Genomic DNA, 14085 nt, shown 5'->3' with positions numbered 1-14085 from the left:
ATGCCTCCTAGGATGCTAGTGGCACCACTGCCACTGCATTTCCTGTTGGCAGCAGTGAGCAGTGAAAACCGAAGCGGCAGCAGGCAGTGGCCCGGGCAGAAATCGCTCCGGCGCGAGTCACTGGAGCCTTCCCAGGGCCCTGGTCCCGGCTCCCGGGACTCGCGCGTCCTCATCTCAACAGCGGCAGAGGCCACTGCGGTGGCCGGAAGCACTTTGGTCCAGACCACACTCACGGCACAGTGCGGAGGGAGCTGGCGGGAGCCACTCTGCGCCCGGACGCCTCAGCGCCCCCTTGGGCTCGGGCTCGTTCTCTGGGGGAAGGTCGACCGCGATGGCAGGACGCGCTCCCCTCCGCACCGTTCAGGGCGCGCTGGGCGCCTGGCTGCTGGGCGGCCTCTGGGCCTGGACCCTGAGCGACCTGGGGGCGGTGGGCTCCCCGGGAGCCCCGCGCCCTTGCCAGGCGCCGCAGCAGTGGGAGGGGCGCCAGGTTGTGTACCAGCAAAGCAGCGGGCGCAACAGCCGCGCCCTGCTCTCCTACGACGGGCTCAACCAGCGCGTGCGAGTGCTGGACGAGCGGAAGGCGCTGATCCCCTGCAAGAGGTACCGAGCACCGGCCCGCAAGGGCGGGGGTGGGGGGCCGCGCAGGACCAGGAAGGGCGAAGTCGCGGGGGCCTGCGTCCTGGAACTCTCTTTCCGGCCCCTTGCGGCTCCTCCCTTCTCCCGGAGGGATCCTTCGCAAGGAGGGTCGCTTGGGGACAGCATAGTCCGGGGCTGGGAGGGGCGCAGCGCCCACCGAGGGTGACCTGCTGGCGGGGGCTCAGTAACGCCCAGCGAGGCGGTGGCAGGGAAAGAAGGGACCCATCCAGGGTGGGATCGAGCTGCAGGGCGCCCCGTGCCCAGGTTCGCCCCTTTTCGCACGCTGCTGAGTCAGGCTCCGGGCTCATGGAGCCCCCTGCAGCTAGGGCGTGTCTTCTGCACTATCTCATTTCTTTCTGGAGCCATCTGCGAGAAAGGCACGCAGAATATCTATTTTCTGAGAAATATTTTTTACATTTTAAAAGAATATGGCAAGACTAAAAACGGTGTGGGAAATTGATAAAAGAAAATTTCACCCACAAACTTATCCACCTGTTACAGCTATTAAAATTTTCGTCTACTCCCTTTAGATTTTTTTGTTTATTTTAAAGCAAATTTTACATACTATGATCAAAAGCCTTATATTATCTAAATATTTTTAAACTTAACATCGTCTCTTACATGTTCTTATTTGCCATTTTATTAGCTGGTCTCCTATTTTTAATGACTGCAGAATATTCCTTACAGGGGCAAAGCTGTAAGTTTCTTTTAAGCACTAGTCTGACTGTTCACCTTTTCATATCTGTTGTGACAAAGGACACCCTTTTTTTGAAACCTCATCTTGCTTGTGGTCCCTTTAAGACCTGATTTCTAATTTGAGATCACCACCTGTCTCCCTTCCAGAGCCCTGCCATTCCTCCTAAGCGTGTTCCTCTCACTGGCCTCTCTTTATGGTATTTGCATCATTAGGAGTTGCAAAATGAACTTCCCTGGTTTAAGACTCCAGTGGACTGTAAGATCTATATCAAAAAGGCACCATTAGTTTATAGAACAAAACTGAACTTGATAATATTATTTCATCCGAAAGCATTTGTCAAAGTATTAGGTGACCTGAAGAAAGTATTGAAAAGGCAGACCCTTTCAAACAATATATTCAAGGGTGCAAAGTAATACATTATGAAATGTAGCATGGAGCAGCACAGTCATCATGGTGGGCTGGCAATTGATGCAAAGTCTTTCAAGAATGTAAATGTTTTCAGTTGGGTCTTGAAGGGCACAGCAATAATAATAACAACCAACAGTTGAATACTTATTATATATGAGGCATAACACCTAGGCTTTCACACATATTATGTGATTTAGTTTAAAGCTCACAATAACTTGAAAGTATAGATTTTATGATCTCCATTGTACAGACAGTAACTCTGAGGACTAGGGAGATTAAGCAACTTTCTTAAGATCACACAGCTGATACTTGAGGACGCTGGGTGGATTCTGATGCCTATGGTATACCAGGTTCACATTCATTCATTCATTTGCTTAACAAGTATTTGTTCATGTTAGTCACTGTGTATAAATAAAGTGGGTCCTGGCTTTCTGGTAGGTCAGAGTCTGAAGGTGAAGTCACATAAATAATAATTTTAAAAATCCCGTACAGTGGTATGAGGGGTGAGATGAGGGTGTGATGAGAAGACCTCAGTTGGGCACCTAATCCAGGATTCTTGGAGGAGCTAAAATGAGAGTGAGCTCTAAAACACCTGTACAGGCTGCCCAGGGAGATGTGGAGAGAATGCTGGTCTGGGGGGATGTATGTGTATCTGTGCTGGGTGTGTGTGTGCCATCCTAGAGTGTATAGAGCTGTGTAAATCCCAAAAACCACAGACCACTCACGAAGGGGGCTGAAGCACAGGATATGGCGAGGGGTCATACTGAAGGAGTTTTAAACTGTGGAATTCATGATTAGATTATGAAAAGATCCCTGAATGTGTCCTTAAGGTTGCATTCCCACGATGTGGACACAAAATGGAGTAACGTGGAGCAAGAGTGGAAGCATAACAGAACGTTGGAGATTTTCGTAGTGGTCCAGGTGAGAGACGGGTAGTAGCAATGGGAATGGTGAGCAGGGGGCAAGTTAATGCATCAGGGAAGTCTTGAAGAGATTCAATTGAGGAACATGTAAATGATTAGATGGGTTGTAGCAAGCATGGTGAGGGAGATGAAAAAGTCAAAGAGGCCCCTGTTTTTGGCTCCTGAAGCTAATGGTACTGATGGCATAGGGTAGATTGGTGTTGCTGTTCCTTGCAACAGGGCTTGACTTTGTGCACTTCCAATCAAGGGTACATTGGTACCCTATGTAACTTTATGTGAAGACTTGTACAGTAGTGATGCATTGATCAATAGTCATATTGAAGGTGGACTGGGATGGCCCAGAGCACACTGCTGAAGCAGAGGAGTGTGGCAAAGAGAAAGATAACCGTTCATCTCTCCAAAGGTAGTATTTTTTTACAATTAAAAAAATAGGCTTTAGAGTCAGATAAATCTGGATCTGAATCTAGATTGAATATGGGTCTTTGGGTAAGTTACGGAAGCTTTCTGAGTCTCAACATCCTCACTTACAAAATGGGAATGCTTATAATGCCTAATTTATTGGATTATTGTGAGGATTAAATGAGTTCAAGTATATAAAGCATATAGTACAATGTCTGATAGTACACACAGGATGCTCTACTCATGGCCAAGGTTGGCCCCATCACTGCTACTATCATCGTCATCCTGGTAAAGTTATCATAGCCCAGAGACCTGCTGCAAGCCCTTTAGGCTCAGAAACTTGATCAAGCAGTACACACAAGGTCCCTTTCTTTGGGAGCAACCTACGAGTAAAGAAACTCAAATGCTAAACTGTCTGTTTCAATGAGTTTTATCGCTGTTATAAGGACCAGAATTCTCAAATCCACAAGACTAGGTCATACTGTCCCTGTAGTCAGAACTATGGGGGGAGCCAAATTATCATCAGGAAGTTGTGAGCAAAGAGTTGGAGCAAATTCATTGAGCAAACGTCTAATGATTGCCTGCCCTAGGTTGGGATGTATGCTCAATGTGGAGTTTTCCATCATGAATAAGACAGGCCAGCCCAGGGTAAGGTTTAATGGTAATCAGGCAAAGACAAAGTGATGCATTCACTTTCAGAATAGAAATGACTTGGTGGTGGTTCTGTGCTACCCCAACTGTGCTGCTCCTGACCCCTTCCACTTGGAATGGAGCCTTGGTGAGTACTGCTCAAGTCTGTGTGAATAACCCTTCTTCTATGACTCCATGAATGATTAATATCGCCCTTAGATGTGTGTTTTATACCTTTAGTGGAGTCACATCCAAATCTTGCTGGCTTAGCAACTTTTTGTCCCTTTGTGGTGATTTCTCATTCCTATGCCCTATTCCAATAGGTGCTGGTTTCACAGTTTAACTTCTAAAAGACAATTTTATTCCCTTTTGTTCTGAGTTCTTGGCAAAGTTCTTTCTCACAGTCACATCGCTGGCCCTAAGTCAGATGTGGAAAAGAATGTTTAATGCATAAACACATTTTTAAGCTCTTTAAGTGTAGATTTATTGGAACAAACTCAGAAACTCTTTCAGGTATTAACAGTCTGGCCAAGCAACCAGATGTTATTTGAAGAAAATATGGATGAGTTGTCTCTTCATATTTATGATTAAGTTGAGAAGTAAGTTTTAGAATTGGATCAACTTCTTAAGCTTTTCATTTTGTATCCAGATAGTTATGGAAAATCCCATTGATAGTTACTGTGGAATGATTAGGACTTTCCAGGCTCTCTTTTCCCTGAGATGATGGAAAAGATTAAACAACTTTACAAGCTTCAGATAAGACAAGCCTGATCAGAGAATGGGAAATATTAGTAATTGATACCATTTTGCTTTCTGATTCCAACTGTCTTTTCTGACTCCTTGATTAAATTCACAAGTATTTACCTGGAAGACTGAAGGAAAACAGGAAGATTATTTTCATATTTCAGGCAACGTGTTGAACTTTATGGGGGATGCAACGCTGATGCAGAATGAACCCTCTCAGGCCCCACCAGTAACTTACGGCTCTTGCTTACAAAATGGTAGCTTGGGTGTTGGAATGAATGAAGGTCTTAATGCAGAGTGAGCAGAGAGGCAGTAAAACAATATACATAGGGATGGTATCTTGGAAGACTAGTTTATTACCAATCCTACATGTTCTATTAAGGATTTTTATTTGTAAAAGATGAAAAATATTTCACAGATGGAACAGCAAGTGGATTCTTATTCAAATTCTGATTAATTCATGTCTACCTCTCTCAGTTTTCACAGAGCATATTATTTCTTGGAGAAGAGCATAGCATTTACCTGCTCTTTTTTTTTTTTTTTTTTTTTTTTTTTTTTTTTTTTTTTTACAGAGAATCAGCCTCCTGTAGTGGAGAGAGCAGGGGTATTCATGTTAGACCATGATAGAGTACCAACCATGGCTTCTAATTCTGCCTTCACCCCAATAAGTTCCCCAACATTGCAGAACCTCTGTTTTTTTCATCTTTTAATTTAATTTGAATGATACCTGCAGTGTTGATATTGAATCCTTTTCGGGATTTCTTTTCTTGAATGCTAGGTACAGATAGGATTGAATGATATCCTGAAGGTACCAATTGTACTTTTTTTTAATCAGGCTGATTCACTGTTTGTACCATAATGCAACGAACTTGACACAGGTTTTAAAATTTTTCTCAACCTGTCTCATCGTATAGATACATTAATTCAAAGTTTTTTTTTTTCTTTCTTCTTTTTTTCACCTAAGCCTGTGCTTATGAGTAGAGACCAAGAAGAGGCTACCTTGAAATGCCTCCGGCCCAAACTCAGAAGGCTCTGTACTCAACTGAGCCTCCCTTCCTACTAAGAATGGAATAGTGTTGCTTACAGACGTGTTGGTCCAAGTAGCCACTGTGGATGATCAATTCCAAGGGCTGTTATCACCTAAGGTAACTCCAGTAATCATATGTGTTTGGAAAAGAGGATGAGGATTATTTTTCAAATACATAATTTTGTTTGATTTTGAAACAATCTCACACCTACAGAAAAATTGCGATTATAGTACAAAGAGTTTCCCCCGACCTGTACTGTTTGATAGAAAGTTGCCAATCTGATACACCTATGATCTCCAGATACTTCGGTGTAATTCCTCCCAGTAAGGACATTCTCCTGCATAACCACAATACAACCATAAAAATCAGGAGATTAACACCACTTCATTTCGACCATCTGAAAGTCAGATGTCATTCCTGTTTTGCTAGTTGTTCCTTGTATGTTCTTCATAGCAAAAAAAAAAAAAAAAAAAAAAAAAAAAAAAAAAAAAAAAAAAGATTTAAATGCAAGCATTACATTTAAGTGTGGTGTCTCTGTGGTCTCTTTCTGTCTGGAACAATTCCTAGGTCTTCCTTGTACTTTAATACTTTTAAAGATTGCAGGCCAGTTATTTTGTAGAATGTTCCTTGATTTGGGTTTGTCTGATGTTTCCCCATAATTAGATTCAAGTTACTTACCTTTGGCAGGAATATCAGAGATAATACTCTGTCCTAATTGCATCCTGATGTTCACTTTGATCACTTGATTGACTGTTGTCTACCAGGCTTCTTCACTGTGAAATGATACATTTTTCCTTTGTAATTAATAAGATGTAGTAGGGAAATATTTTAAAAGCCATGTACATATCCGATTCTTCATGAATCTTCTGATTTATACATTTATTTGTATCAGTATGAATCCAAGCCTTCTCATTTTGTTCTATTTGCTTTCATTGTTTGCTTTGATGTTCATATTGTCCTAGATTTGACCAGTGGGAAGCCTCTTCAAATTGGTTTCTATGTTCTTTTGACATCTTGGAGCACTTCCTTGCATTCTGGCTCAGCAAGGTATTCCAAGATCATCTATACTTTTCCTGCCCCAGTCCTAGAATAAACCATTTTTTCAAGAAGCCCTGGTTACTTTCCCTGGAAAATAATATGTGGAAGTCAGGATCTGTGCTCTAGTCATGCTCAGTGTGCCGTCAGGTGGCACTGCTCCCAGGTCCTCTCAATGGACAAAGCAAGAGGTGTTGAGTTTGAATACACCTTCCTACACTCATACGTAGATACACATTTGCATCTGTATTTGTATCTGAACCTCCAGTTTTAATCCATAGAGGTGTTTAAACTGATGCCTTCAATTCTAATCCAACACTGCATGGTTCATTCTGGTTTTTTTTTCCCCTTTTCATTTTTGCTATTCCCTTCTCAGACAGTGAGAAAACTGCCTCCTAATACTCAATTGCAGTAGCTAACCAGTCATGTGTCACTATGCTGTCCCCTTTACACATGGGCCCTGCACCTCAGGCCAGCCCAGGTAGAAGCCCATATTCCCCTGGTCCTACCTAATGGCTTTAATCTAAGTTGTTCAAGAGAAAGGAGAAGGTCAAATTATGTTTTTGACATATGTTTGTATTCCTTCGGGTTTCTCAGCATGTCATCATTACAAATCCTCAGAGTGTGTCTCTGTGTGGCTGGGGGAGGCAGACTAATCCAAAGTGCTCAATAAATTTGTTTGATGATGAATCCTGGTTTGCATGAACTGGATTTTCATTTTGAGAAGTCATGACCTTGTAATAGGAGAATGGCTTCTCCTTTAACCTTTCTCCATCCTTTTGGTCTCAGATGGCCGGAGCTAGCATTTTCTTTTGTGAGCTCTAGAAGTCTTGACTGCTTGTGGCCTCTTAATCCTCAAAGAATAAACCATGCTGATTTGCAATCCTTGAGTTTTGCAATATTTGAGTTTTTCTTCAAGAAACAGATTTTATTGGAAGCACACAAAGTTTGATTTAAGGAACTTAATTCAGTAAGTCTATAGACCCTGGATTTCAGACGATTAATGCTGAGATGGGGAGAGAGAAGCAGGCACTGGGGAGAAAAAGATGCCAAAGAAGATAAGCCCAGGAGAGTAAGGAGGCTGATGGAACGGAAGACTCACTGACAAATGGAAGCCAGAGGTGGTCACCATACTGCTTTGAAAACATCTTTACTTTCTCCAATAACCTTGAGCTGTTTCTTCCTGATTCTGACCTTAAGGATGGTGGTCAGGGGCAAAGTGCCCAAAGATCTGAAAATATTCCACCAATTAGTGGTTTGTTTTTCCTGGAATAAATATGGTAGTCTTAGATTTCACCAATTCCAGTAAAAATTTTCTATTTTCCCCCTTTACAATTCCTTTTATTTTACCCATCTTTAAGGAAAAAAATCTTCTCTTGATCTTGCCAACTGAAACTCACTCTCCTATTTAAAGCAAATCTCATGCTAACTACAGGTTTTGTACTCCTATGCTCTCTTGAACACCCTTCAATCACTTTTATCACCACTCTATTGAAAATATTCTGTTTAAAAGCAAGAAGCTCTACATTACTAATCAACTAATCCTTGATCAGTTCTCATCTTACTGTAGATGAATTCCCCGATTTGATGCACTTTCTTCACTTGGCCTTTAACACGCTTGTCTCTGGTTTTCCTTTTTCCTCCTTATTTTCTCTCCTTCTTAGGCTTTGTGACTCTTCCTGCTCTTCCCTAGACTGCTAATAGTGGATTGTTCCAGGGCTCAGGCTCTCGTCTCTTTGTGTTCCTACCTATACTCTAATTTTGATACATACTGAATCTGACCATACCTCTGCTGTTATTCTGGTTCAAACCTTTGTTATGTCTTGGCTGGATGTTTATCATAACCTAACAGGTCTTTCTGCTTCTGACCTTGTCCCCTTTAGTCTGGTCTCCACAGAGTAACCCCAGAGGTTCTCTTAAAAATATGTCTTATCACTCTTTGGCTCAAGACTCTCTAGTGCCCCTCCAGCTCTCTCAAGGTCAATGCCCTTCCTCGGAGAGGAAACATCCTTACCAGGGCCTGAAGACCCTGTGGAATCTGCTCCTCAGCCTCTTCCCTACCTTATCTCTGTCACCAGCTTGCTCCTTGCAGCCCTGACCTCAGCACTCTGACCCTCTGCCTAGAAATCCTTTTCCCTAAGAAGCTGTGTGGCCTACTCCCAGATCAAACTGTTTCTCCCCTCAACATTCTCAGTGCAACCTTACTGCTTGTATTAATATATCTAAGGCACTTAGGACCATCTGGCAGAGTGTTTCATATGAAAGTTCGTTCCTTCATCTCCCCTACCTTCCCTCATACACGGTAAGGCTCCATAAGGTTAGGGATTTTTTGTGGTTGTTGCTGTATCTCTAAGCTCCTCAGAACACTTTACCATCTTTTCAACATACTCTGTGGGACCTAACTGAACACATGTCCTGTACAAAGGGACTGTGTTTTGTTGTGGGAGAAGGTGATTCCCTAGCTCCATTTTCTAGCTAAGAGCAGGGCCTAATTTTTTTTGAATCAGTGAATGACAGAAACAGAATACCCGATAATATTTATTCATTGTACAAGGGTGTCTAAATAATAGAGATCTATTTTCTTTTCTTTTTTCCTTATAATTAAATTTCTCAGACAATAAAATCATAGATTTATATAATGGTTTCATGGTTTATTATTCATTTATATGTTATGTTATACCTCTTCTATGTTAGGAATGATTTTTGATGTCGAATTACACTGCTGTGATTTGAAACGTTTTCCAGCAGGGTTAAAGTGGACCTTCCCTAGGAAAGCACACCACCACCTCCAGAGAGCAGATGCCCCAAACTCCTTTCACCCATGAGCCACTCCTCAATTGCGCTCTCATCAAATGCTGTCTTCAGTATCTCTCTAGTGCCTCAATTTCAACTTTGGGAAATTTCACCCCATGTGGGCATTGGAGGTGTCTTTCTGAGGCACTCACCATTTCTCAGAAGCAGTGCCTCTCTGAGTCGGGAGGCCATCTGAAGAGGAATCAGACCCTTAGCAGGGTGCCTAAGTTATTCTCAGGCTCCCCCAAAGAAAGGAGAAACTCTTGGGACGATGGCTTCCCTAAAGAAGGCAACTTCTCCGGGATGAAAAGGGTACGATGCCTTGGATGACTCTTGCCCCCTCACAGAAGGCTGCTTTTGCTGTGGCTTAAGGTTAGATCTTCTGGTAGAGTTCCAGAATGTGAACACTGCCAATAATGAGAGCCAAAAGCTCACCCCAGAAGAAGCACCAGAGTCACCTCTGCAGCTCTCCCAGGGAAGACACTGCTCCAGAGCATCTCCAAAAATGTCAGGGCAGACGCTGGGAGATGGGAAGCCGGTGGTGTGGGCCGAGGGCACAGCAGTTGCTCTGCGTGACAAAGCATTGTCAGCAAAGGTGACATATAACTTATGAGGAGTATCTGTGGTACCATGAACCCCCAGGCTCATTGCCATGGCATCTGAGAGCAGGCATGGTGGACGCAAGGCCCTTCAAGTTTGCTTGAAAATATTTGCAGGAGAGACTGGCGAGCCAGGCCATCCACATCCATCCCAAGTCTTCTAAAATATTTTCTTCAGGGCCCTTACTGAGACATCTCTTAGATCTTCAAGAATGTAAGGCTACTACCAAGATGCTGATGGTCAGGATGTCCAGGCTGATAAAGACAGAAGAGGCCCATGTCACCCCAGAGTCTCTGAGCTGGCTGAAGTCAAGGACAGCAGCATCTGCTTCTCCAGGGCAACTCTTGGTGGAGGGCCCCTACTTGAAATGGGAGGCAGAGGCAGAGAATGCAGGGAAAGCATGAGAGGATGGAAGCTCCCATTTCAGAAGAAACAGGGCTGTGGACCAGTGGGAGATTCTACCAGCCAGCACTCTTGAGAGTGAGGATGGAGGAAGAGAATCTGCCCCAGACTTCATATCCACTAGAAATGCCGCATCAGGTGCTGTGTCTTGCTATGGATTGTGTTTCCTGTGGGTGTGGGAGTTCTTCATCTCACAGTCTCCACCTGTCCCTTGTCACATACTCTGTCCTTCTGAACAGAGATTCTCATTCTAGCCCAGCTGCAGGTATGGCCTGGCTTTACCTTTGGATCCCAGAGATTTCACTCTTTGGGGATCTCAACTCTCCTTAAGAAGTTAGGAAATGAAGCTTGGGAATCCCACTTCTTGGACATTAGAACACTGTGCCTTTTGCACAAGACCAGTATTTATTTAGGTTCCTCTTAGTATATTAAAAAGAATTTGAAGTGTTTCAGTGTTTTGTAGCCCTCTTTCATCATGCTGAATCAAGCCTCAGAAAGGTCAATTTCTGTACTTGTTAAAACACAGGAATTTTTATAGTGTGTGTGTTTGTACAAGTTTCTAAGGAGCTTTGTCACAAGGTCTTCTGTTTAAAAAAAAAAGCCATTTTACCCCTTTTATTGTTCACTGCAATTTGTTTTATATCAATTTTCTTATTTACCTGAATCCTTTATTTCGATTCATGTTTCAATCAGTTAGGGAACTTATTCAACTATTCTTTTTTTTGTTTTGTTTTGTTTTGTTTTGTTTTTGGAGAGGATGCTAAGGTATACTTTAAGAAATTTTCAATGTCTGAGAACATCTACTTATTTCCATTTAAATAATGATTTTTTGGTGTATACAATTTGGGTGAAAATAGTCTTTTGGCTTAAATATGTGTATGGCACTTACAGCTCTCAAAGAGAAGTCTGATAATTTTGATTTTGTTTTAATAATTTGTTTTCTGCCCACATTTTTGTAGGTTGTTTCTCTTTTCCTTGAATTTTATTAACAATTTCAGGCAAGATGTAGTGTTAGGGAAACTTTCATCTAATATTTCTGGAGTTTTAATGCACTGTCTTTTCTCTTGGGTCCTTACAGGATCTTTTTCTGCTTATCTATTCTGGTTCTCTCGCATCTGTCTTCCAAATGTCTTCTTTGCTTTTTATTACTTCATATATTTTCCCCCCTCTGAGTACTACATTAATACCTCCTAAGTCACTGCCTGTGGGTTTTTTTGTTTGTTTGTTTGTTTTCTGCCACAGTCAATCTATCTGCTTTACACTGCCATGACTGAATTTTTAATCTAAAAAAAAAATTATTTACTTATTTAGAGATGACATCTCACTATGTTGTCCAGGCTGGCCTCAAACTCCTGGGCTCAAGTGGTCTGCTTACCTCAGCCTCCCAAGTGTCTGGGACTACAGGCTGTTGCCACCGCACCCCGCGTGCCTTTTTTAATTTTGATAATGATGTTTTTCATCAGAAAGCTATCCTTGTGGTCACACATTATTCTTTTTCAATTGTAAACACAGTCTATCCCAAATCCCAGTGAAAATAAGAATAAGATTTCTATTTCAGAGTTTCATTAAATATTAGCTGGAAGGGTGTGCATGAGTTTATATTTCACCATGGTGGGAATTGATCTATTTCTGCTGAATGGCATCATGCTGACTCTGCACTGTCCTTTCCATCCTCCTTAGAGTACCCCCTGCTATGTTGTTCTAGAAGCCACTGAGCACCATGGCAACCTGGATATCTCAGTACTAATTATTCTGTTTCTTTTCGTAGTGGTGAAACAAAAATCAGCCTGCACTTCTGTCTCATGAGAAATTTTTTATTATCTTTCATCAGATGAAAGAGTCCTTGCCTACGCATTGCCAATATTCACCCAGATGTATTTTGGGGGGAAAAAAAAAGCTCTTCAATTTCTCAAGCACTTTTTTCATCTTTTGAACTATAATCCAAGTCATGGAAGCCCATCACCTTACAGCTTCTTAAATGGCAAACTTAATTATTCTTTGATTTTGCTTTTCCTCGGGCTACATTCTTAAGTAAATTTAATTTTCCTTTTGTTATAAGTGATTGGCAACAATGTGCACAATGAATTTGTGTCTAACACAACTTTGAAATAGTGTTTTTCTTTTTTATGTCTCATAATCATTGTAGGGTGTAACTCAAACTTAGTATACGCCAGCATGGCAAGTGGCCGCAGCTCAATTCTTCCTTCTGAGAGTCAGAGGCCGGCCTGCATTACTAATCTATTATAGCGAGTATTAAACAAATCCAAAGTTTGTTCAATTTTTTCCATAAAAGCCAAAGTCCTTTTGTAATCACAATATAATATTTGTCTACTCCCTTTTCTGTAATTTAATACATCTTGGATGGCCAAGCAGTGCTACATGGATGGGAAGAATCATTCCTTCCTGCTATTGAGAGTGAGAAGGAACATGGTGTTTAAGACTTAGCATGAGTCTGGTTGACTCCATACTTGACTACAAAGTTATGCTCTGAGCCTCATTTTCTATTCTGTTAAAAAAAAATAAAAATGCTAATAACATGATCAACCAGTTGAATTTGCCAATCTATAACCTCTGCTTTGGATGTGTTCTGTTTTTTTTCCTGACTATTTCAAATTGTGACCAAAAAACACTTGTCTCTTGACTGTTAAGGAAGCAGCTGGTCAGGTTCACCTACACCCAGGCCAGCCTCTGGTATTTCAGGTTCTAGGATTAGTCAAATCATTAGGCCCTGCTCATTCTGAGAGAGAAGGCTCTCAGAGTTGTTGTAAGGAATTGAGTAGATGTTATTTGTAAAGGAGTGATTTTTATTCATTTCGTTGAGGATATTTAGAGTTATACGTGTCAGAAAATCTAACTAGCAAATGCTAAATTATAGGAATGTTTGTTGTTTACTCCAGAATTCTTGGGATACATGTTGTTAGGTCTGATCCAACAGTTTCATCAAGGCCCCAGGCTTATCTGCATCCACTTACTCTGCCATTCTTAGCATGACGGCTCATAGTTGCCACACTGCATGTTGACTTGTTGCCTCATGGTTTCAAGAAGGCTGCCTCTGCTCCAAGCATTATGTCCTCTCCCAACTACAATCAAAGACAGGAAGTGAGGAAACTAGCTTCCCTAGAACAGGGCCGCTCCTCTTTTTTTTTTTTTTTTTTTTTTTTTCTTTTCTTTTTCCTTTGAGAGAGGAGAAGTCTCCAGAGGATTCTCTCTCATTACAGAATTTTCTTTAGATCTTCAAACCCAGAACCAGATACTTTAGCTCTAAGGGAGACTAAGAAAGTAAGTACAGTCAACCCTCCATATCCATGGATTCCACCAAGTGCAGATGGAAAATATTCTTTTAAAAAGTTAAAAATGGCCAGGTATGGTAAATCATGCTTATAATACCAACACCTTGTGGGGCTGATGTGATAGGATTGCTCAAGGCCAGGAGTTTAAGACCAGCCTGGGCAATATGGCAAAACTCCATCTCTACAAAAAATATAACAAATGGCCAGGTGTGGTGGCATGTGCCTGTGCTCCCAGCTACTTTGAAGGCTAAGGCCAGAAGATCACTTGAGCCTAAGGGGCAGTAGTTGCAGTGAGCCAAAATCATGCCATTGCACTCCAGCCTGGGTGACAGAGAATCTGTCTTTAAAAAAAAAATTTAAATATGACAATAAAAATAATACAAATAAAAAACATAGAGTATAATCACTATTAATATAGCATTAATATTGCATAAATAGTCTAGAAATAATTTACAGTATATAAGAGAATACACATAGGTTATATGCAAATACTAAACCAT

The 14085-nt window shown here is 41.7% G+C and overlaps 1 protein-coding gene across 1 annotated transcript in view; it reads left to right on the top strand.

The window, feature by feature from the left end:
* EPDR1 (ependymin related 1) overlaps positions 1-14085 on the top strand; it is a 30925-nt gene continuing 16840 nt past the window's right edge. Inside the window, 2 exon segments of the mRNA XM_003930750.4 lie at positions 1-77; positions 79-600. Coding sequence (XP_003930799.1) covers positions 1-77; positions 79-600 — 599 coding nt within the window.

The sequence above is a fragment of the Saimiri boliviensis genome, chromosome 10, assembly GCF_048565385.1.
Source record: "Saimiri boliviensis isolate mSaiBol1 chromosome 10, mSaiBol1.pri, whole genome shotgun sequence".
Classification (NCBI taxonomy): domain Eukaryota; kingdom Metazoa; phylum Chordata; class Mammalia; order Primates; family Cebidae; genus Saimiri; species Saimiri boliviensis.
Note: the sequence above shows the minus strand (reverse complement) of the source record. Positions and strands in the feature narration are given on the sequence as shown.